Source organism: Nannospalax galili, unplaced genomic scaffold, assembly GCF_000622305.1.
Source record: "Nannospalax galili isolate Female #2095 unplaced genomic scaffold, S.galili_v1.0 scaffold243, whole genome shotgun sequence".
Classification (NCBI taxonomy): Eukaryota; Metazoa; Chordata; class Mammalia; order Rodentia; family Spalacidae; genus Nannospalax; species Nannospalax galili.
In genome coordinates, this window is record NW_008353490.1 from 2,580,824 (window position 1) to 2,607,461 (window position 26,638).

General features: G+C 36.4%; 1 protein-coding gene across 4 annotated transcripts in view; it reads right to left on the reverse strand.

The window, feature by feature from the left end:
• The window catches only part of Neto1 (neuropilin and tolloid like 1), a 153,809-nt gene that overhangs the window by 112,671 nt on the left and 14,500 nt on the right, over window positions 1-26,638 (reverse strand). Inside the window, exon 5 of one of the 4 annotated variants that reach the window (XM_029554829.1) lies at window positions 12,902-13,189. The exons of the other annotated variants lie outside the window; for them this stretch is intronic. Coding sequence (XP_029410689.1) covers window positions 13,098-13,189 — 92 coding nt within the window. The 3' untranslated portion in view covers window positions 12,902-13,097. Of the gene's footprint in view, window positions 1-12,901; window positions 13,190-26,638 lie in introns of those variants that run through there. 4 annotated transcript variants of the gene reach the window in all.

Genomic DNA, 26,638 nt, shown 5'->3' on the forward strand with positions numbered 1-26,638 from the left:
GAAGAACAGGGTAGGAAGGAGGAGGGTGTTGCTAGAAAAAATCAAAATATAAGGAATAGAGACATTAAGTTAGTTTTTTTAATTGTTATAAGGTTTCTGAGGGGGTGGGAAGAGATATGTGTGGGCCTGCATGCCACAGAATGTGTATGGCAGTTAGGGGACTTCTTTTCAGAGTCAGTTCTCTCTTTTTACCTTTACACCGGTTCTGGGAATGGAACTCAGATCATTGTGTTTGTGGAGCACGCACCTCTATCTGCTGAGCCATCTCGTTGGCTTCTTTACATTGGTTCTTAGTAGAGCCAAGGCTTACAGAAAAAAAAACAAAAATGAACTTTAAATACTGCTTTGACTCTACACTGCCTCACATAGCCATTTTCTTGATCGTTCTCTCACAAGGTTCCTTTCACAAACAAGGATTTTGTAAAGGAATTCTATACTGAAAGACTCTACTCAGCTTTTAATCGACTACTCTGTTCACTCCAGTTTGAATTTCTAACTTTGACATGACAGTAAAATCTTACTTGTTTAGGATATCAATACCTCATCTGAGTTGCAAACGCTGACTGATTATGGACTTCAGCACTGCACATCACATGCTAATTGGACTGAAGACTGCCTCTTCCCATTGCAGTATTTTAATCTCACTTCAGGCCACTGGTCACCCATGCCATGGTTTATTTTAGGCTTGTCAAGCAGCCGTCTATCTCTTCACTTACCAGCACACCTACACAAATGCTCTGTCTTTATATTTCTTGAAATTTCTTTGCCGAGCAATGACATCCACAACCATGATTTCTACCACCACCTCCGTGCCAGTGACTAAAATTCTGATGATATAAACCAGATTTCTGATAATTTAAAGTTCTCAGCAAGAAGAGCTCCAACAATAAATTAAAATAAACCATTTCTTCATAGAATCATATTGTGGTCTGTCAGATAATAGAAAGTTATGCTGCCTCTACCTGAAACCAAAGATGTAACAACATAACTTATCATGTCTCCTCCTCACAGACAATCAGACAGAACATGCTATAAATTTAGGCACCTTCATAACTCTTGAAGTTGGGGCACCCAGACCATATCTGGCTTGACTATTGGTACTTGTGCAAATTCACTGAAGTACCGTTTCCGCTTCCCCTGTCATTAATCACTCCATCTTGTCTCAGGTTTACTTTCCATCTGGGAATTAAATAACTTCTCTTGATCTTAAATGGTCATTTTCATACATGAATCTTCTGCTAACTCTTGTGATTCCAGGACTATATTCAGTTATGCAGCACCCCAACCACTAACACTCTTCATGGATCTCTACTCCAAAATGTCATTCACTATGTGTGATTGGGGGTTTTTAACAGTCAAATGCCATACCATAGAATCACTTGGCAAGAGGGTCTCAGTGAGGAATTATCTAGACTAGTTTGGCCAATGGGCATAACTGTAGAGGACTCTTTTGATTGTGGATTGATATAGGAAGACCCAACCTATTGTGGGTAATACCATTCCTTAGGCAGGGGTTGCTGAACAGTTATAAGAGAAAGCTAGCTGCAAGTAAGCAATCAAGAATCCATGTGTTTAATTCTCTGCTCTTGACTGTGGAAATGATGCTTAAGTGGCTGCTTGACTTTTCCAACATAATGGACTACAACCTGGAATTGTGATCCAAATGAACTTTTTCTTACTTTTTGTCAGGGTAGTTTGTCACAGCAAAAGAAATGAAAGCAAAGCACCATGCTTCAGTGTGCAACCTTTATTTCAACTGAATGAAATCACTTGTAGTTGACGTGGTTGGAAAAAATTCAGTGGCAGCATTTTAAACTCTGAGTGTTGTAGTTTTACAGCCTGGAAGCCTGGAAGTTCCTTTCTAACTTCTCTTCCAGTGACTTTTATAAGTATTTCAAGACCAGCACTTTTGAAAATCTCCTTCAGTCATGTAATCTACCTTCAAAGAAATGTCCTGTACTTCCTAAAATCAACAGGCTTAACTTTGAAACTCTACCCACATTGTATTTCCTGAACTACAAGTATGATTTTCATGGATATGGGATTCATTTGTTTGTTGCCTTAAGTATCTAGCACATTCATAAATAAGTACGCCATAGATGAACTGAATGCAGTTTATAAATTTCTGCAAGATCTTCATTTCCTAGTTCTTAAATTTTAATGTAATATAAAATGCTGTGATTCTTAGAAAGTAAAAACATTTATCTTTAAAATTCATAGACAGTTCATTCATAGCATGCTGAAAGAATCTCAGTATGATTCAAAATAGACCTTTTATGCTTGTGTGTGTGGTTGGTGCATGTGCATTTACATGTGTGTGGACCTGTGTGTGTGTGTGTGTGCGTGTGTGTGTGCGTGTGTGTGTGTGCAGAACACATTCATATGTATGTCCGAGGTGGACATCAGGGGTGTTATATCCTCCTGAACCCTGTGCTTGTTGTTTCAACTAATCTGGCTAGTCAGCTAGCTCCAACAATCACTATGTTTGACTCCCACACTTTAGGATTATAGGAGGACCATCACACCCACCTGGCTTTTTATGTGGGAGTTGGGGATCTTACTGGTATTAATGCTTGCTGAGCTATCTCTCCAGTCCCCATGACACAAATTATTTAGGGAAAACTATTGATTGAAACAGCTAAATCTCAGTTCTGTAGTTAAAATCACTTGCTTCACATTCAAGGAATAATTTATTTTTGGTGGATGTGTAAATATTTCAGATTTTATTTAGTTATGTTAATAATCCATGAATATCCACTTCTACAATAGCAAAAGAATGAAGAAATGGGTGTGGCATCTTTCTTATACCTATATTTAGTTTTAAAATTTAGTTTACTTACTATTTTTATTTTATGTGTATTATGTGTATCAGTGTATTGTCTGCATGTGTGCAAGTGCACCTGCATCATGCAATGCCTGCGGAGGTCTGAATAGGCTGTCAGTCCTCTGGATCTGGATTTATGGACAGCTGGAGCTGCAATGTGGGTGCTGGGAAATAAATCCCAGTCTTCTGCAAGAACGGCCAGTACTCTTAACTGCTGAGTCATCTCTCCAGCCTCCCTTATAACTTTATTAACCCATAGGCCACAAAAATTAGGTCTCATAACTCTTTATCTTCTGAGATCCTTGGTGACACCTGGCAGTTATTGTTTCTAGGCGGCAGTACACAGCATGCCATGGCTTCTTAGTACTGTCCAAGGGTTTAGCGTGTGACTGGACCCCTCTAACATGCTCTGCCTGTTACTCCCAATTACAGGCTTGGTAATGGATGGACTGAAGTGTGTCTCCCTACAATTCAGCTTCTAAAATAAAATTTTATACTGTTTGTGTTTATATACACATTTTCATGCACTCTGCCATGATAAAAACTGTTAATATCACCAAGTTTTTACAAGCAGAAGATACTTTTATATTTTTATGTACAGCTTGTAATCTAGTAATCTTCAAGTTGAATAACAGGTCAAGTGCTATAAATCTCTTAAATGCAACTGTGTGACACTTAAGAACAGCAAACATATCCTGTGAAATGCATTATGGAGGATTTTATCTCTGTGAACCTCATATAGTATACTTCACAGACTAAGACAGTTTTGAAACCACTAATTGCCATCACCTTCTGAGACCACCATCATGTATATGAGCTATCACTGCAGAAAGAAATACCCCTCACCTGTGTGTATCTACAGTTGAAACATGCTTAATATAAATACTTGCAATGAATTCGAGAAGCATTTGTAAACATTTATTCTACTTCATCTTTCCTGGTTATCAATCTATAATTATTAAGTGTACATTGATTACAAACGATGAATGATAGGCCTGGTATAAAACAGTTTTAGATCAGCAAAAGTAAGATCTACTTATGACTATATAGCACACAGCATGAAACTGTAAATAATAATAATATATGGTGTATGATCTTAAACATAGATACTCGTTCAAAGAGAATACAACAATTGCTCTCATATCTTAGGGGATACCTGACAGGAGAATGCAAAAAAAGAATGGGAGAAGAAAAAGGAGAGGGAAGGAATTATTTGATTATCATAGCTGAAGAAGGCCTAAAGAAGAAATATTTTAAAACAAACATCATACATTTTCTCCTGTCATGATAAAATGGAGGGAAAGCTACACTTTTGACAATGACAGATCTGGAAAAAAAAAGTTTGGTTAAGAATGGTGAACAGATGTCCACAGAAAATAAGAGGCTACACTTTTACCATGTAATTTGCTCTAATATTGCCTGCTTGATGACTCTAAAAATTACCAAGCACATTTTGATAAATAAATTCAAAGAAGGTATCATAAGACACATCAACCATTTCAGTGAATAATTAATCAAAAAAACTAACTGGAATGTTGCATATAACTTATGAATAAATGTAGCACCGGAACTATTTCTTCCTGCCCTAGAGATGTGTCTTCAGAAGCTCCAAACACTCAAGTGCTCACTTGAAGCCAAAGCAGGGTCTTAAAGATGACGAATGCTTACTAAGCAGTACACACACTAAGATGTACCCCAAACTTTCCATGTACTACATTTTCCACTGTCAAAGAAACACTGTGCCTTTCTCACTGTTGTTCCTATACCAGAGATGGGCAATATGAAGGTTCCTAGTCCTAGACTCATGTCCCATTTCCCTTTGACATCCTTGACTCATAATATGAAGGGATGTAGAAATCTGACCAAGGCTTTGTCCAAATTCCTTGAAATGAGTTACTGTACTCTAAGCCACTATTTCTTTTTTGCCACAGCAAATTCCTTTGAGCAGCAATTACAAGGATGTGGGTACCAGCTACTGCAGTCAGGCATGCAATGTTCAGTTCTAACAACTATCAAATGAAAGCGGGCTAAACAAGAACAGATTTAAACACCAGTTAGCCTTCATCATGTTTCCTGAATGCACAGGGATTCTGCAAACTTATTAGTTTTGTGAACTCTGCTTAACAGACACACGCGCGCGCACACACACACACACACACACACACACACACACATATAAATATGTATTTGATGGACCTCAAACTCAAATCTCACATTTAGAAATCTGGAACATCTGTGAGCAGTTGTTTCAAAATAACTTTAAAAATTGTGAATTTACTGCTTTGTGTTGTTTCACTGCCTGCACCACAGCTATTTCTGGCACTTAAATCTTACTCCACCATCAAGTCTGCACTTAAATGCTGGGTTTTCAAGGAGGTTTCCTCTGACTTCTAAATAGTTAGTTTTTGGTTTCTTTTGCTGGATTCGCCTATGTGACCCCTATTTCTTGCGTCAGGATCCCGAAACACTATTTTAGTGGCTTGCTCAAGTTTGTTTATGCTTCTAAACTTTAGACTCCATCTTCTCAAAGAAAACTGGTTTCATGAATGAATTTATCACATTACTGTCAGTCACAAATTTCTATCGCCAACATATTTCTGACTTTGAGCCAAAACCTGACCCCAACTTGTTACCCAGATCATTGCTTATTCCCTGTCCTCATCTCCACAGATGGGGCTGTGATGAGAAACAAGACACATCCTTTGGGTGGCAAGCAATATATGCCATGTACATATCTTCCACCTTTTGAAAACTGAAAGCTTAATGATTTGTTTGGGTGCCTCCAAAAATAGTCCCCATTTCAAAATAAGCATCCTACCAAAAGCCATTTGTAGATTCAGTGCAATGCCAATCAATATCTCCATTGGAATTGGAAAAAACCATCCTAAGATTCATTTGGAGGAACAAAAGACCTCAGATAGCCAAAGCAACCCTAAGCACTAAGAGCAATGCTGGGGGGATTACTATAACCAGGTTTTAAACTATATCATAGAGATACAGTCATAAAAACAAGATGATACTGGCACAAAAATAGATAGATCAATGGAACAAAGTTGAAGACTCAAATAAGAATACATGAAATTTCAGCCACCTGATATTTGACAAAGGGGCCAAGAACATTCACTGGAGGAAAAGCATCATGTTCAGCAAATGGTGCTGGGAAAATTAGATCTTCACCTGTAGAAGAATGGAACTAAACCCCTATATTTCACCTTGCACAAAAGTCAGCTCCAAATGGATCAAAGACCCCAATGTGAAGCCTGAAACTCTGAAACTGTTAGAAGAAAACACTGACAATAACCTATAAGTTATAGGTGTAGGACAGGATTTTCTAAACCAGACATCAATTGCTCAGGAAACAAGGTCAAGAATCAACAAATGGGACCTCATTAAATCAAAAAGCTTCTGTACATAAACAGAAGCAACAAAGGTAGTGAAAAGAAAATGCACAGAATGGGAGAAAATCTTCACCAGCAACACATCTGACAGAGGTTTAACATCCAGAATATATAACAAACTAAAAAAACAAAGAATCAAGAAAGGAAATAACCCAATTAAAAAATGGGCTAAGGCGTTGAACACAGAGTTCTCAAAAGAAGAAATAAAGATAGCTAAGAAGCATCTTAAAGGTGTTCTACATCGTTAGTAATTGGGGAAATGCAAATTAAAATCACTTTAAAATTTCATCTTACCCAGTCAGACTGGGTAAGATCAAGAGAGGAAATGATATCAAATGTTGGAGAGGATATGGGGAAAGAGGAATGCTCATCCAATGCCAGTGGGGTTGCAAACTTGTTCATCCCCTATGGAAAGCAGTGTGGAGAACTCTTAAAACCTACCATTTGACCCAGTTATACCACTTCTTGGCATATACCCAAAGAACTCACCTATTGCAGAGGCACTTGTACACCCATGTTTGTTGCTGCTTTTTCCACAATAGCTAAGAGATGGAAGCAACCTAAGTGTCCCTCAATTGATGAGGGGATAACAAAATGTGTTTCATTTAAACGATGGAGATTTACTCAGCAGTAAAGAAAAATGAAATCATGAAATTTGTAGGTGAATGGATGGAACTAGACACTTATATTAAGTGAAGTAACACAGACAGAAAAAGAACAAAACAATGTATGTTCTCCCTCATATGTGGATCCTAACCAAATCCTTATAAGTGAGTGTGTATCCAGATGTAACTCCACAAACCAGGATAATGAAAAGGAACCAGGGAGGTAAAGGAAAAAAAAAAGAATCTGAAAGAGAAAAACAGTAGGAAACAGGCATTAATAAGGGAGATATGGATAAATGGGGTTATTTTAAGGGAAGAGGGGAAGGAGGGTTATACAAAGAGGCTTGGGGATAAAGGGAAAGAAGGAGCTCAAGAGAGGTGGGACCATAGAAGGGTATTATTAAGGGAGAAATGGGAAAAATGGGGGCACTTTAAATGGGGAAACCATGGAGGAAAGGACAGACAATGTGAGAGATAAATAATGCTTAGCCAGCTTAAAAAAAAAAAAACAGAGGGACCCATATTAATTGAACAGCCTACTGACAAATTCTATATATAACTAGCTCAAGGAGTATAATATATGTCTAGGCAAGGTTTATCTGAGAATGTTTGGTCTTTGTCCAAGCTTTATCTACATAGCACATGGTAATTAAATGTACCAGAAAGGTGGAACTAACCTTCTTGGATGTTTAATAGCCATACTTTAAGGCCTATACTAATTTGGTCAGAGGGACATAAAGGACAGTTTTTGCTCCTTGCCCTCCTAGGTTGACTAATTTCCAGGGGACTTTGAGCATTTCTCAAAATGTCCAGTAACTATGATGAGTCACCTGTCTTCTTGATCAAGGAGGCCATGGAGACCCCACCAAGTGGACTTGAACCAGTGTCCAGTCTACAAAGAGGAGGGTCAACAAAGAGAAAACGTTTCCTCCATGCTTCCAAGTGAAGCCAGCCATTGTCGAGTAGGACCTTTGACTTATCTTCACATGGATGGAAATGATAAAAGAAAGGAGCCAGGGGCTCCTCCCAAGCCCATGTGACCCCTGAGGAACAGATCCTCAAATGACCTTAAGAGTAAAAATAAATTGGTTTATCTGGGCCAATTGTATGGTCTTAAACACCCAAAAGGAAAGTATAACCTACGATTAAAGGGATCAATATAATTCTTTAAGAATCCATGTGTAGCTAAAGGCTACATAACAAGAAACAATGCCAAACAGGAGATACCGTCCTCTGAGTTGTTGGCCACTATGGCCTAAGAGACTCCCAGACAGTAACCCAGCATAGAACTGCAAAGATGAACAGCAGACCCTAAACTTATAGAAAGGAATATTGGCAACTGATTGCTGCTAGGTGAAGAAGAGCTTATCTCCCCAAAACAAGGTACTCTAGATAGGCTGACTAGATTCAGTGGATGGACAAGCACTGGGGAATGGCTGGGATGCTGACAACATAGTGGACAGTAACAGGGATTACAGAGTATATGTGCTCCAGTGGTGGGGCAGGGGGAAGATATTGGAGGGTGCCATTTGGGATGTGGATATACAGATTAATAAGATTATTCGGGATGTTCTGTATGAAATACACACAAAAAAATCAACAAATTTTTAAAAAATGAGTTATATTTGAGGAAGGAGCATAAAAATTTGCTTCATATTAATTAGTAGAGTTGAAAAACATTAGCACTGAAATTTACCTGATGATTTTATATCCATGCTCAGGTACCAGGGATCCCAGAAAGTAACTGACTGTGACTAGTAATAATCAGATACATAGAGATTAGAGACACATGTGTAAACCTCTAAGTGTTAGTACCATTAAAAATGAGTTTTTCTGTATGAAACAGTACTTTTTCAAATGAAATGGAAATCTTTTTTAAACATTAAAACCTCATCCAATATTATAAGTTTTATACTGAGTTCAATACTGTATAACTGTATTAATTCAACTCTGAACCTAAAAATTTACAGTTTTGAAAGAGATGCATCTTTGCTCTGGAAATTGTTATTGACTATGTTAATGCTGTAATGAAATGCTTCTTCTAATCATGTAGTTATTAAATAAATAATTTTAAAAAAGAAAAAAATATTAACAGAAACACAGCATACATTACAATTCCTACATTTTCAAAAGAATATAATTTAAATTACATATTTATTATTTAAAGAAAAACTTTGTTATTTTTATGACTTGTGTTATGATCTTGGTATACTTAAAAATCAATACCATGATATTCATAACTTAAACAAGTTTGTGGTGAGTAGAACATTTTAATAGTTTAATGAAATATATCATATGTCCTTATTAGGAAAATATAAGGTATTTATTAAATTATTAACTATTTTTAATATTCCCACAGTGAAATAAGAGTATATAGTAATAAAAATGTTGACAGAAACAAATACTAAAGTTATAATTTAACCAACTACCTTTTAGAAATGGAAGATATTAAATAGAAAGAGACTGTAGTGTCACATAACATGGATGGCTCATGAATTACGCATATGTTTATTAAAAGGATATTTAGACCCAAATTAAATTCTATTTCTGCTTTTAATTTCTGTGATTCCATTAAAAGGTAGGTAATCAAATATTCTGAGTATTAATTACTATACCAATGATAAAACATATAAATGAAACATAATATTGTTTATTTGTTCATGTTTTGATGAGATTGGAGCTAAAAGAAGTATGTGTTTTATATACTGGATTTATGTCTTGTTTTTAAATAATATTCAATTTTTCACTGAATGGAAAGACAGTGTTTTTTGTTTGTTTGTTTGCTTGTTTCTTTTTTTATTTTACTAATGCTCAAAACTATGGGCTTCAGTAATAACTCACTTAGCAAATTTAGCAAAGTGAGGAACTGAGTTCAGATCTCAAACATAGAAAGGTGGTTTCAGCTATGTGAACCTGTAATTTCAACACTAGAGGGAGATAGAGACAACCTAGTTGAATTTGTAAGCTCCAAATTGAGTGAGCGGTAGTCTCAAACAGATATGCATGCACACACACACACACACACACACACACACACACACACGTACACACACTCTCATTCACTACTAACAAGAAAATACAACATAATTTCTAGGCTGATGAACTCATAAAATATATAGAGAGGTTATCAAAACTATGACAATGTGCGGATAGTGGCTAATGAACAGATCATAGCATGATATAGAAATAAATGAAACAAATATTTTATGACAGACATGGTAGAGATGCAGCCCTGAGTGAGACTAATTCTTGCTTGAGTTTTAGAGAAAAAAACTGTCATTCTCCAGGTGGAAGGATTGGAAGAACATTCACGATACCCCCAAATAGCATGCTTGGGCATAAATTGTGGTGACTTAGGCACTATGGGTGGGCCAAAATTGCTTTAGCTCAAAGTTATAGGCAGTGAATCACTCAAAGAGGAGATGATGGAGAAATAAGGAACTATAATTTACATATTCCTATAAGGACCTGATTTGTACTTAGAGGCAAAGGAATCAGTAAAGGAATTTAGACTCTAGTGATGCAGTATGGAAGGAACAACTCTCAGGTAGAAATAAAAGTTAAGAACATGTTTCAGTAATCAGGTAAGAAATTAAGCACGTCTGAAATTAAAAAAAAAAAATTCGGCAGATACTGAAGACACAGCTAGAAGGTGTTTTTAAAGGCTGTGAAGTTTAACAGGAAATGATGGTTAGCATAGCTTTTTGCCTAGAGTTCTAGGAGTTGGTAAAAAAAAAAAAAGAAAGGAAGCATATTTTTCTAGCAAGTAAATAGTGATATTCTTGAATTTTAGGTGTGAATGAAACATGCAAGTAAAAGCAGCAGTGAGTTGATAAATAAATGGGTGAAAAGAAGGTAACACTTGAAGTACATTCTTCCGTGTGGTGACACGACGGGTAATGTTTGGAACTCAAAAATGACTCAGAGTTACTTCCTTAGAAATCTCACAGTTCAGCAGGAGAAAAAGACGTAAACAGATAATTACAGTACAATGTGCGAGAGAGCAACAAGAGAGGGATGTGTGTTATGAGGACTTTGAGAAGAGGGAAGGAATAGCTCACAAGAAAGGGATGACTAAGGGGCTGGTGTGTAAGGGGAAACTCATCAAAATGAAGCAAGATTTTTTTCAAGTAGACTTCTATCTGAGTATCTTACATGGCAGCTTGCCTATCTTCCTTCAGTCTCTAAATGTGACATGCTTTTGGCTTTGAACTTTTGCCCATTCTCTCTCCTCAGTTCAGAAAATCTCCCCTTCCTCTACCAGCCCAGGATTGATCTTTCTTTCTTCTACATGGTTGATTCACATCAACCTTCCCACTTTAATTCAAAGTCTCCATTTCAAGGTCATAAATTCATCTCAAATACTAAATCAGTTTCATGTTTTCTGAGTATGTAACATTCTATCCTCTTTTACCACACTTATATATCTTACTTGTGCATAGTCAATGGCTTAAATATGTTATTTGATATCTGTAACTATATATTTACTCCTTGAGACTAATGTTAACATTCAGGCAGATTATCACTATGTGCCCAGTGACCAGCACCAAAGACTCTTATACAGGGTAAGTGCAACGACAATATTCATGTGATTAATAAATGCATAAATAAATGAATGAATTGATAAAGACACTCTAAGTGGAAGAAACCTGTGGAGAACAGAATATTTAATGTGCAACTAAAGGAATTATGAAAAGATGATGGGGGAAGACTGGGTGTATAAATGTAAGCAAGCCTAGAGTTGTTTCAATGTACAGATGTACACAGAGTGTCTAAATAAGTTAGATAAGGCAGAATATGTTTTATGAAGGCATACAGACTATCCTGTCTGTTCAGGTGAGAGGTCCTAGAGCCAAAATGAAGCTCATGTTAGTAGGAAAGGAGAAAGAATACATAAGAAGACTTAGCACTCAGGGTCACCAGTGCTTAGTATCTGATTGTAGACAGCAGGAAACAGAAAAGTCACACATTTCATGTAATCCAAGCTTCAATTTCCAGCTAAAGCATGGTGGTTTTGATCAACAGTGAACAGATCAAAGTAAGAGATTTTGACTTCTGTATTTTTCAGAATATATATTTTTTATTATTTCTATGTGTATAAGTATATTGCCAGCATGCATGTAAGTACATTCATGTCATGTAATGCCCATGGAGATCAGAAGAGAATCAAATTCTCTAGAACTGGAGTTACCAACAGTTGTTAGCTACCGTATGGGTGCTGGGAACTGAACTCAGGTCCTCTGAAAGAGTAGTCAGTTCTCTGATAGGAGTTTAACTGCTGAGCCATCCCTTCAACCCCCGGAATATAATTTTATTTTGGGGAAACATCGTTTAATTTTGGGCAAAATATAGTATCTACAGTCTGTTTGAGAAGTTCTCTTTTAAGTAGCTCTGAATGAAGAAGTGAATTTCCATTGAAGGTTCATGAACTAGAAAAATTCCAAGTGGTGTGGTTTACGAATAATCATTGCATAAGTTAGTAAAGTAAAAGTTGAATCAGATTATTGTTCCTTTAGCCTGTGAAAGTATTAATGACAAAATTAAATTTATCACCTAAATCTTCATAGGAAGTATTATATAACTGTTAAGAATAAGTCTTTAGGCTCAATCTGTATACAATTTGAATTTTTCTTCTATAATTTGCAAGCTGGATAAATTTAGATCAGCAGCTTCTCAACTTTTCTAAGCCTTTAGTTTCTTATTTGTAATTCACTTTCTTATTTTAATGCAATTATGTATGTCGCCAGCTTTAAACTTGTATCTATGGGTATCAAAGAGCAACAATCTACTTCATTATTATACACCCTTTGCTGATGATTTATTTCCTTTTCCTGTCCTTGAATAAAACCTTGGGAGGGTCCTACACTTTTCAGTACTAGAAATTTATTGTGATCTCTATAAATCACTTTCATATAGTTTAGCTGTTTAAAATCCAATATCTGAGCATCTAACAAAAACAATAAAGCTTTCTGTCTCCCATGAGGGACACTACTATGAGGGACCTGCAGAGCGAAAAGAGATAGGAATTTAACTGTCCTCAGCCTGCTTCCTTTTCCCTTGCCTTCTACAACTACCTGACTAGAGGAGGAGAAAGCTAAAATCAGGCAAAGTTTACACATTTAAAGGATGGTCCTTGGAGCTGTCTCTGGACTTCTAATGGGTAAGTATTTACTGTGACTCTCACGAAGTGCAAATGGTTAATAAGTGTCTTGGCTTCAACTTTTCTTTTTTGTTACTGACTTGCTGGGGGAGTTCTTGATTCCACTTGTTTTAATCTCCCAGATAGTCCATCTGGATGTGCAGATTCTGTTCACAGGGTCTCAGAGGTAACCACTTTGCCCTCACAAACTTAAATATTCTTCCTACAGGAACACAAGGGAAGAGAAGAGAGAGTGAATTCCGGTGCCTTTACACTTCTGCACTCCCAGGCTGTGTTTTCCAGACTCCAGACAATAGCGTGCTCCCAGTGAGCAGCAGGCAACACTCTTATCCGACACTTTCTGCCTGAAGGCACGGATATCTGAAAATGTCTGTGCTTACACGCCCCTAGTGTACTTGATGCCATAATTTCTGCCTACTCCCTAGCATACCCTAGCAGGCACCTACAAACTCTAGACTGGCTCCTATGGACCCTAGTCAGCTAGGCTGAAAATTCTACTCAACGACATTCCTATTTTATGGGATTCCCTAAAATAGGAGGTCTGAGTTAAAATGATACACACAAGCTTGATTAACTGAGTTCCATATGAATACAGTGTTGTCTTTAGAATTTGGGATTTATTTTGTCACCTATTTTTCTTATAACTGAAAAGTTTTAATGTGATTTTGAGGCAATAGTAAAAATTTCATCCTGCAATTATCATAATAATGCTTAAGTTACCAAATTGTTTTAGAAATTAATAAAAGAAATAAAGAGTAAAGGAAATAAATTGTCAACCTATTGCTACATTTAGGACTACCCGGCCTTTGACAAACTTAAATTTCCATTATTATGGAAAGTAAACAAAGTACAAGCATTTGCTTATAATTGAATGCATCAAGAAGTTATGAGTATATGAAAAAATCTGAATCTGTTTTCTTGCAGCTTGAATGGGTTTTGTAGCATGGACTTGAAAATCAGCAAGAGTGGGTTTGAATGTTAGCTTCTCCATGCCTTACTTACATCATTGTGCAGAAGCCATTCATCACTTCAAATATCAAATAATTTATCTATAAAACACGGACACTTCAACAACAATGTAATTTTGTTTTGAATAAAATCAAGTGATCTGTTTGAAAAATCAGTTTTAGTAGAATATTAAATGATTCTATAATTCTGGAATATCAGTGCTGCCACAGTCTTGGGTAACATCTAGTTCTATGCAATCCTTTGAAACGTGAGGTCTCAGTGGTGAAGGACTTTCTTATGTCATATGGCTAGGTTATTAGTCCAGACCCCATGAGACCATGGTGTTCTACAAGTGCCTTGAAGGTGAGAGAGAGCTTTCTCTTATTTAAATAGAACTCTTCAAATGCCTTTAAAATTGCTCATTATTTTATTCCTTGTCACAACCAAGGCATAAATTATCTCTAAGACACAAAGTGCAAATTGAACGATGTTATCCATATGAAAGAGATTTAAAACAAGAATGCAGGCTGAATTTTCCTTTGATTCAAATGTTCAAGGATATTTAAGAAATGATAGTATAATTTTTTAAAATTCAGCCATCGTCTCTTGTGTTTGGCCTGGTTGTGCTCTTCATCCTGGATTCTTGAACGGAACTGTTTCCAGGACAGCGTATCTACTATTTCCAGGCCTAACACATCACCAGCTCTCAATGCACATCTCAATTCATGGGTGTATATACAGCAAGTTAGATGCTTTGCAGATGGCTCCTATGATCAGAAGTTGTTTCTTTTTCTGGGTTATTTGTTCCATTGCTTAGAAATATACCTTCCATTTTTCATTCCTTTGAAATCAGTGCGCTTTTCAGTCCTGGTGAGTTCCATCACTGAAAATTCAATGACCTTGGCTTAGATGAATAAAATTCTTCATGAGGTGAAATTTCTTATCAGGAAAGTCAGGTTTATAGGGCCATTCTCCAGTAAGGAATCTAGCTCAGAATTAGTGTCTAGAAAATGAGCCATTAGATAAGATATTGAGGTGAACCCAGAGGACAGGGTGGAGGGGGGTCAGCATGATAGATGGATTTCAGAAAGTACAAAAACCTGTTTATAAGGATAGACTGGTCACAGTTCCCTGCTGGGCTTTTGCCTAGGGCTACTGAGTTCTGACCCATAGAAAGACAGACTTGTTCTGTACGGGCATTGCTTGTCTAGCAATACTCAATTGTTATCTAAAGGCAGCTCTTTGTTCTAAACCTAGAAGCAATCTACATGTCTGAATGCTCAAATAAAAAGCCAGCAAGGACCCCAGGAGCATATTATTGTACCCCAACAAAGCATTGCATAGTTCAAAGACCATTCTTTCACACAGGCAAAAGGAGCATCACGATGGAGCGTGGTTTATGAAGATCCTGAAAAATCTGTTAGTGGCCTATGGAAAATTTCCACAAATTATACGTTATGTAACTCCTTAGGAAATCGCCAAAGGAAAATACTGAGTCAACAAAGAAAAATTTGAAGAATAGGAAGAAACAACTTCTTAGAAATTGTGTTCTCAGATTTAACCAACAGAAAATGCAGAAGATTGCGGCTAATTTATGTTTAAATACATTATTTATTATTTTTATTTTATGTGCATGAGTGTATTGCTTGCATGTAGGTAGGTACACCTGTGTCATGCAATGTCCATGGAGGACAGAAGAGGCCCTCAGATCCTTGGAACTGTAGTTACTGACAGTTGTTAGCTGCTGTGTGGATGCCAGGATTTGAACCCGGGTCTTCGGCAAGAACAACCAGTGTTCTTAGCCACTGAGCCATCTCTCCAGGCCCCTAATTTACGTATAAAGTAAAATGGATTTCCTAGTAATTGAAGGAGAATTATTGACAGTAGATCTGGCCATAATGGGCCAAACAAATTCTTTGGGGACATAAAGTGGAAGAGGTAAATAGTGCTTCCCTAACAGTCAATGGTATTACTTTCTTTTTGTGGAGTGCCCAGGGGTCATTCAGTTACGGGACTTGCACCACATAATTTCCTCACTCTTACCAGGACCATGACTCTGAGGCTTAGCAGTGACTGGTGTTTAAACATTGCCTGGCTTTGGTGACAGCTCTTCTTCTTGCTGTTGTTTTGGTGGTCAAAGAGGATACGAGGGGGTGGAGGGGGATTTGATATCTAAAGACACTACTTAGGAAATTTGCTTTATGATATTTGAAATAACCAATTGTTTGTATCATAGTTGAAATAATTACCTAACTGACATCCTAGAGAAAACGTTAACAAAATTTTCACTGTGAATCCATAAATTTATATTTTACATATTTGCTATAGTGAATGAAATGGTTGTTTTGTTTTGTTTTGTTTTCAACCAGACTGTAAATGTGTCCAAAGTAAGAGGTAGAGAGTAGAATATATTTTATTGTTATTTTTAGCAGGGGCAGTAGCTCACTACAAAGAGTGACCACCTAGATGTTATATTTAATCTTGTTATTGTAGGAATGATATTAAATACTAAAAACTATGTGTCCTAAATTCACTGAAAACATCTAAAAGATCTAAATCACAATGGTGAGAAAAATCAGAGTCTGAGCTTCTAAGCCCAAAACAGAGATCTACATTGTTTGTCAGATACAATATCCAAAAATATACATTTCATGTGTCTAAATCTCAGTCATGTTATAAATATGATCTTGTGTACCTCGTTAAAATATTTTAAATCTCTATTTTTTGAAATGACAAACTTTTTTAGATGAAGAAATCTAATGTCTCATAGGTGGGCTATAAAACTGTAATAAGATAATGGCATGCAAAGTACTTATTAGAATACCTAGAATATCACAAGAATTCAATAATTCATTATTTTATTAAGATGAATTTCTTATAATGAGAATTTTAGAAAGGAGGAATCACTGGATAATTATGCCATATTTCATTTGAATTAATTTTGAATGACTGCGTATATCACATTATTCTGCAGGACAATTTTATTGGGAAACCTGAGAGGGGTGTTCTATCTAGTGAATAAAACCAAATGCCTTTGATACAAAAGAAGCCTTATGACTATGCAATATATATGTATCAGCTTATTTTCCTAAATATTCATCCTTATCTTAGTCTGACATCTAAATTATTGTCAGTATCAAGTATCAATATTTTGTAGTGTTATACTTTACAAGTGCAATTAGTTGAAGTCCTAACAATATCAGCAAAGAGATAATTAAATGTTTTCCAAATAACAACTAAAAAAAACAATTAGTTAAAAAAAAAAGTGTCTCCTCCATCCCTTCATTTTAAAGCAAGACAAGTATCTTTCTTTATCAAAAAGTGCTGGAGAGATGATTGAGAGTTTAAAAGTGTTTACTGCCCTTTCAGAGGACCACAATTTGGACTCCAGTACCCCTGTCAGATGGCTCACAATGGCCTTAACTCCACCTCTGAATTACCCAATGCTCCCATTAACACTCACACACATAAACACACACACACACACACACACACACACACACACCCCACAAATAAAATACATATCTTTTAAAATTATAAATATTATAAGACACCTGTAATCATCCAGTTATTAGAAATATTAGGACACACTCAAATGGCTAGAAATAGATGAGACCATTTCTAAAAGGTAACATGGAAAAACTCTGCAGAAAGAACATATAAGCTACTAAGCCGTACATTGCTCAATGTCCTGGTCGCTTTTGTGTACTATAGCTCACATCTATTCTGTGACTTTCAAACATAGTCTAAGGAAGCTCCTTTTTCTGTAACCAGCCTCCAAAAGACAACCCTCCCTATAAAGAAAAATCAATTTCTCTTTAAAATAAAAACTGAAATGCATTGTGAAAATCTCTCTTTAAAGAAAAACTGATGTCAATTGGTGCATTATATCTATAAGGAAAGAGGCCAAGACTGAATGAAATGTAAAATTCCAGTATATGGACTTTTGTCTTTCAATCTGCTGAAAAAGAGCATTGGTTCAAATTCAATCCATATTCTGTTTTAATACATAGTTCTCATAATTAATTTGACTTTTCCACCTTCTTTTCCTCTGAACTCCAAATTTTACCTTTACTGGCCTCTAGTTTTAATTTAGCTCTAAATTCCTCCTGTGCCCCAAAGATATTTAATTGGTTAATTGGTTTCAATGTAAACATAACGTGTTCTAAGATTTTTCTCTCCAAACTAAATTTTTGACGTAACCTAGTTTCCAGGACAGTCATTTCTGCTCACATTTTCGGTATGACTACTTAATTTCTTACTGAGTTGACTGATTCCACATTTGTCCCTTCAGTTCATCCAACAGGCACTGCTCCAATATTCTGTTCATCATTTTCTATCTACATTGCTTTCATTGTGTTCGGACCATTTGGGTTTTGTATTATTTATATGCATTGCTTCTTTATGAGTAAAAAATCCATCAGTAAAATCTAGATAAATGACATGCATAGAAAAAAGTTTCAGATCTCACCATTCAATTAACATGCTACTGTATTTCCCACTTTGAAGTTTGGTGTGACTCGCTGGCCAGTCTCCCAGAGCTGTTAACCATCTGAATCTGATTATTAAGTTCTTAAACAGTGTTAACTATTCCCCTTCCAGAGTCACACTAAGAATTTTCAAATGGTTATGAATACTAAACAGACATCAATACATCAGAACTTAACTTCTCAAATACAATTCCTGGGACATTCTACCTTCTTTTATTGTTAATCTCCATCCATTCATTCATTGGCTCATTGGGGAATTCATCTACATAAAAACATCAAGTGTCCACTTTTGCTTTTGGTAAGCACTTACAGGCTCTGCAATCTAAAGATATTCTTTGTTAAAATGATTGTAACCATCACAGAAGAGAATATTTCAATTCTATTCACAAAGGCATTGTAGAGTTATGGCTGGGTGGGTGCAGGTGGGCTTTCAAGGGAGCATCACTAAGGTGCAGGGCTCACAGTGTATCTAGTAATGCCCACTCTTCTCTTGGGTGTGCATGTAACATTTTGCCCATGTTATAGTGCTCAGTGAACTGAGGGTAAATGTCTTATTTCTGGAAAAAATACTGTTAAGGTCAAGATAAAATGTCTCTCAATAAATTTCATATCTGAACACGTGGCAAAGAGTCTGAGACAGTTATGTGGCAGTTATGTTCTTTTTCCCACCCCTGTTCTTGTTGCAGCAATCTATGACATAATGAATCAGAAAATTTAAATGTGATCTCATGTGACCATAGATGAAGTGATGCCAGTAATTTGTCACATTGTTTGATAGTAAGTATTCTTGCCAGGTGCTGATCTTGAGAAATCTCAATCTTGCAGAGAATTAGTAAATTGCAGCTGTCCCAAGTCATACAGTAAGAAAGTAGGCTTCAATATGAACTCAGACAAGATGGTGTAGTAGAACTTGTTTATATTTCATGAAATTAGGACATATGTGAGTACAGTGATATAGATAAGCACATGTTTTAGACAAAACTGTGCTTATAAAAATGAGTTCTTGGAGCAAGAGTTTGAAGGCTTATATTAACAGACCCCTGCCATACTCCATCACATTGATACTATCCTATGAAAGAAAGTGATGACTCAGTATATTTTTGATGGGGGGAAAACATTAACATAAGCTCTTTTTGGCTGACTATGTGTGACCAATTGTAACAATAACTAATTAGTAAAAATTTCCTTGATGAGGTAATACATGTCATAGTGCAAAGAACTGGGAACTGAGGAACACATTACCTCTGGGATATAAGATTTCACCCACAGTCAATGAGAGTAACTTAACAGGTACTTTTTTTATATTTTCATCTTAACAGAAAGATGGGCTTTGTAGCATCTATACTCAGTAATCTCAAGTAGAATATATAAGTTGTAGTTAGAAAAAAAGAAAACTATTTCCAATCCAAGCTAGACAGTGAAAAGTCTAGCACAATCTACAAAATCTCAGCACTAGTACTGTGCACAGGAAACTAATATTCACTCCGTTTGTGGAATTTCAACATTTCTCCTATACTGAAGGGTCATGACTAGTTCACATGCAAATGGATGTGGACACCGTCTTTTCTAAAAAAAAAATGTGGGAGCAGACCCAAGTACAAAAATGGGACTGGCATAGTCAAGAGATCTGATGTAGATTCAGAGCTTAGAGAAGAAGCAAGCAGGAGGCCATGGGAGACGCAAGGCTTGAGGTTGACAAAGAAAGAGGTGCACATCCCTGAGGAGATACATGGAAGCAAAATCAGGGACCTCTCAGAAAAAACACACAGCATAGACAGAATGGAGTGGATCAAAGATATAAACTGCAGGAAATAGCAAGTAATCATGACCATGTTGTAAAAACGGTCACATTTATTTTACTTTCAAGCTGAGATGCAAATATTACTTGGGAATGATTATTAAGGAAAAGCAGTGTACGCATATGAAAGTAAAGCTTGCAACAGTTTTTCCAAATATTGACCAGTTATTATAACAGCAGATCTCTCTGAAACCAAGCCATTTTCATGCTCCCAGAACCCTCTGCTTTGGATGTTACCTCTCATGTTCATGGCAACCCTCATTGCGCCTTCCTTCTTTGACAACCAGTCCTGACCACTCTACGTGCTCTCATTTGTCTGCCCAAAGTGCCAGATGGGAAGTTCAGTATAGTATACACTATACTGGTTCCTTTACCTTCCCTGTTGTGCTATGTTTCCCTCTGAATCACTTAGTTAAACTCCTTGCGGTTTTGAAGTGCCATTTCCTGAAGAATTTTTCCAGTAAAACAATCATCTGATTTTGATAAGGATCAATTTAGAGCAAAAGTGACATATTTATGACTAATATGTCCTCCTGCTTAAGACAGTTAACTACAACTCTTTTGTGGGCACCTGTACTGCTGGCTGAGAATTGTCATGCTGTATAAGCTGGATGAAATGAGTTGTCTTAAAGTGACTGGGAAGGGAAAATGCCATAAGGACAAACTGAAGCAGAATTTTAAGCAAGTCAGCAGAGCCGTGGAGTGGCGGGAAGCTCGCCAACTGAGTAAGCAGGAACAGACAGCATAGCTCTTTTGAAGCAAATGCATCAGGCAGATATGCCATGAAGAGGCAGAGGCTTAAAGGTTGCCAGCTTCCACAAATAGCCATTATTTTCCACAACAAAAATACCACTATCCCATACACATCTCTAGAAAAGACTGCAAGTTATTTTGTGGGAATTATAGTCATATTTATGAGTAAAGACAAAGTTCACATCAAATCAAGGGATATAAAAGAGCATGTCAATATATACACATACATGTAGATCTAGATTATTAATGTATGTGTAGGAAATCAGGATTAACGAAGCAAAGATATTTTTAACTTTGAACAGATATATCAAATTCTCATGTTCTTCATCTCCACAGGCAAATTCTTGTATTTGTTTACTTTCTACATAAGTTCCCAGATTCAAATATATAACTTTAAACATTTTTCACGTGCTATATTAGTTTTCTTTTACTCCTGAAACAGAGTACCCCAAGTACAGTGATTTTAAACACTAAGTATTACTTTATAATGCTAGAAGTCCAGAGTTTAAAATACGCCAGGGAATCTATGCTCTGATTCCTTTGGAGGTTCTAGGGGAGACTCTCTACTTGCCCTCCAGTGGCTGGAAACTGCCCACATTCTTTAGTTCACAGCTTTCCATCTTCAAAGGCCATTCTAACCATTTTCCGTTTCTTACGCTTCCATCTGCTAGGGACTTCTCAGCAGGTCCTTCCTCAATGGAGAACTTTAATGAATACTGCAGAATCTGCCACAGAATCCAAGAGGTTCTCCACATGTTAAAGCAGATGATTTAAAGGCGATACTAAATTCATTGGTACCAGCTTTTATTTCCCTGTGGCATTTAACAGAGCTTGTTCAGGGGTTCCAGAATTGAGAATATAGACATCTTTGTGGGCCAATATTCAACCTATTAGTCAAACTTCTGACCCATCAAGATACATCATCACAAATTTAGAATATGTTCTACCCCACAAAATGTCCAACAGTTTTCATCTCATTACAGCATTAACTCAAAGACCAAGACCCACCAGTTTCCAGGTATGTTGAGGGTCTGAGTTGGATCCAATCTGAGGCACAATTTTGCTCCATTTCTGAATACACAGTATGCAAGATGCATGTTACTGGGCCCCAAACCACAATGATGGAGCAGGTATAAAATAACACAGATGTTCATTTCCATCAGTGGTAGAAAATAGAAAGGGAAAAATAAGTCCACCATCCTGAATAAATCTCAAAAGCCAGAAAATGAAACCATTTGGTTTCAATGCCTGGGATTTACCTGCTGTGCTATGCTCTGCTTTCTAGATTGAAGGCCCCATTGTGGTTGCAGAGCTGGCATTCCTTGTCTGTGACAGCAAGCCCATGTTTGCATTTGAGAAGTTACAGTAGCATGTTTCTAGTTTGGAAATAGCGTGTGTGTGTGTGTGTGTGTGTGTGTGTGTGTGTGTGTGTGTGTGTGAGCGCAGGGGATCTTTCTTTTTGTTCATTTTCTGTCTCCTCTAGTGAGAGGCATTTGTGCTGATAGAACACTATCAACAACCATGTCTCATGTATGCCACAGGAATCATTCCACTTCTCATAAGTTTCTTTCTCAGGTTTTTCTGATATATTATTATCCCTAATTTTGGCTTTTTCCATTATTACTGAAATAATTTATGAACTATATCCTGAATCATTCCAAAGAATCTTTTGTGTTCTAACTAGATACTCTGATCTTATCTTGCTATGGGATTAACAAGGGTTTTCAGATAAGTGTGTTCTTTTCTTTTTCTCTTTCGGTATGTGTGCATATGCATGAATATCTTTCTATATGAGGGGACAATGCATAGCAAAACACGGGTACATTTGTACAAGCATATATTGTACGTTGGCAGATATGTAAATGTACATGTGGGAGTCAGAGGACAGACAAACTTGGCTTTGTTCCTAAGGAGCTGTTCATCTTGTTTTCTGGAGACATTGCTTCTTGCTGGCCTAGAGCTCACCAAGTAGGCTAGGCTGGCAAGCCCCATGATCTTCCTGTCCCTATCTCTCTAGCACTGAGATTATAAGCACACACCATATCACCCAGCTTTTTTATGTGGGTTCTGCTGATCAAATTCAAGTCCTCATGCATGTACAGCAAGCACTTTACCAACTGAGCTGTCTCCCCAACCCATTACAATTTTCCCGTTTGCTTTTTCCTTAGGGCAAGCTTTTCTAATTGCATCCAAACACCTCCTACTTTTTAATTGACAGTGAATTTATTAAAATTCTAAGTAAACATTAAAAGTTGTCTTAACCATGAGTGCAGAAAATGACTGTACTAAGCTTTTGACTCAATAATACAAGGATTTTTTCCCCTCAATTTGAAAATTCATGTTCTTAGTTTCCTACTGAGCCTTCATCATTAGAGGTTTTTAACCTCATATTTCCACTGATAATCACTTATAACTATTTAGGTATTCCTAAAGTCATGGTTGCTTTCTCTAGCATGTACCATACCTCCTCCTATGTCCCTGTGAACAGTCATTGACATCCACATTCCTTATAACAATCCACTTAAGTAATATAAATTTTATTTCCAGCATAGTTCTCAAAATTCTTCCAGATTTTATCCACTGCCAATTCCAAGCCCACTTCCAAGAGATTTTTATAGTAACATTCATCTTCTAAGAATAAAATCAGTACTGGCTTCACAATGATGCTGGAATATATTACCATAAACATGGTGTCAATAAGCATATTATCATTTAATATATTTTTATGTCAGAAATCTGAAATGAGTCCCTCTGAGTGGCCAATGTTCTTTTTAAGAAGTTCTAGGGGAGAATCCATTTCTTATATTTTTTTTTTCTAGAAGCTGCCCACATGCTTCAACTTGCTACTCCTTCATCCTATTTAGAGCCAGAGTCTTTCTCATACTGTCTCACATGACTCTAGCTCTCTGCCTCCTTATTCCATACTGAAGGCTTTTCAGCTTCACTGGGCCAGTCCAGATACTCTGAGATCATCTCCCTATATTAAAATTGACTAATGTGCATCTTTCATATTGTATTTTGTATGGGGCACTAACTTCTCTTTGCCACGTAGCAACAAGCTCAAGGATTCCAGGGATTAGTGCATGGACATTTTAGGGGAGGGCCATATGACATGATTACTGGTCTACTGCATTTGATTTTCAACTCAGAGACAATGAATTTATTGCATGGCAGCTGGTTATGCCATACTGTAGTTCTGCCATTGTGATCAACAGAATGGATTAGAAATGTCTGGTGAATAAATAGATAAGTGGCAAATACAACCAAATAGAACTTGAGTTATTGTGTAGATTCACTTTAAAAATGATATCTTGAGATTTACGTAAGTAGATAAAATGGCATTCAAAGCAGTAAATAGAAAAATGTTCTTGGTTATGACAACAGTAAGTTGTTTCTTGATAATTACTTGACTAATTTTACACAAAACTAAATGAAAAATAAGCCTCAGTTTGTCCATAAAGGTTATGAAAGACAACATTTTAAAACAATAAGATTTAAAAATACTTTCTTAGACAAAATGTATACAACATTCATAATTTGAAGAGTATACTGATTAAATAAGCAATGATCAACTAAATGCTAATGAGACTATTTGGGGGATGATTATAAAAATAACACTTATAACTAGACAAACCGAAATACCTGAGACTACAAAACATAGAAAGAATTCATGCACTCCTCTGTTTTATTTTGGTCAAGTTTATTGAGTGTTCCTCCTTCTCCCTTTATGAACATTTAAATGAAGCCTAGATGCTAATCATTTGATGATGGATTTGGATACAGAAACTATCTCATGACTGTTTGAGGTATTCTCTCAGTCCATCAGATGTCTTTTCCATAAATTTGTAAGAAGTCCCATTTCTATACATAAGCCTTCTCAAGGAAGTTTGAAAATGTCTTCTCCCTCTACTGAGTACCTTTAGGGAGCTCAACTGCATACAGCAGTCCTAGAGAGGTGTTATGTGGTGACTAACAACAACCAAAGAATGTAGATAAGTAAAACAGAAAGAAACATGTATGAAATGGAGAAAAAAGTTGTGTTAACCTTGGATGAAGGAACTTCAGTACTTCTAAAGTATTTAATATGTGAGACACAAGTTTCAGCTGAACATACTCCACACATGGAAGAGCATGTCACCTAAAACAACTATTAACAGGAAAGCAACCATTTGCCTCCCAATCAGAATGCTAGAGGAAGCATAAACTTTTAAGAGAGGTAGAGAGAGGGGAAGAAGCCATTGTATCTTTAGTCACTGTGAATTTAAAGGTATTTCTGACAATATAAGAAAGGCGAATCCTTAATTTCACATATTAGATATCAGTATTAACTTGCTTTATAAAAATATATCAAACATAGTTTCAATATTTAATACAGTTAAAGTCATAATAGACACCTTTGACGGTACATCACACAGTTACACAACTGATAAACAAAGAACAGTTCAGCGTTTGTGCAGATCTAAGGAAACAGCATATTCTCCCAAAACCTCTGGCTTCTCCATCACTGTATGAAAATACTAAGTGAAAGGAAGCCCAAGGCCTCTTTCTAATGCAAAGAAGATCCACATCTGTGGTAGAACTAGATCTGGGACTCCTGTGGTCTTATGAACCATGTTCCAGACATTCACTCCAGCCATGAGCTACTAAATAAGTACAAATGCACCTGGGCACTCCACCTGTCCTAGAGACAAGGCGAAAACACCCTCATTGTACAGGAAGTGTCCCAACAATTTTCCTTTTCCTTTTAAATTGTTTTCAGTATTCTCTGCACAGATGGGAGCTAATCCTGGAAATTCTTTCTCCCACTCTCAAGTTCTCTCCTGAACACCCACCTAGTCTAAGCAGCAGTTTTGTCTCTGAGTTTTCCCCCATCTCTCAGCCCGAATCCTTTATGAACTGTGGATGAAATTAACCAGTTAGCTGGCAAGATGAATGAGAAGCAGGTTCAGGACAAAAGTCAGTCTCATATGAACAACAATGACACCTACACCATACTTAAAATTTTGGTACTGTTTCTAGTTTTTTATTTTGTTTCTTTAAAAAATGCCTCAATAGGAAATACTATTTTATTTTTTAAATTTTATATTTGATAGCCTTTCCTGAGGCTAAAATGAGACTATTTTTGGTCAATAGTTTAAATACAACTGTTTAAAAAAACAACACACACTAATCTAACAGTATATAATCTTTTATATGAATAAAACTCAAAGTCCTTCTTTTAACTTCAGCTGCAAAGATTTTACGTTTTTAATCTTTTAGGGAAAATTTAAGCTCAAGTTTTCATAGAATAGACCTCAGAACCATGATTAGATACTAAGAAAACTCAGAATTTTTTAAAGTCATTAAGTATATATGCAAGTACATTTCATAAAGTACAAAAAAGTTGCACCAAATAATTAAAATAAAATTAAATGTAAAAGAGTCTTTTACCTAAGTCATATAATTCATCTACTGTGCATAGAAATATTTCTGAAATGCTTGGTTTAAATCTCTGCACTGCAGTGTACTCTCTGCACTGCCTTTGAAGTCAATCAGCATGCAATTTGAGAGAGTCTAGGAATTGGACAGAATGTCCCTAAAAGACTTTGAGCTCCTCAGATGAAAGGTGCTATTTAAATACAAAGTATCATAATCATCTGGAGGTATTTAAAAACCCTACTCA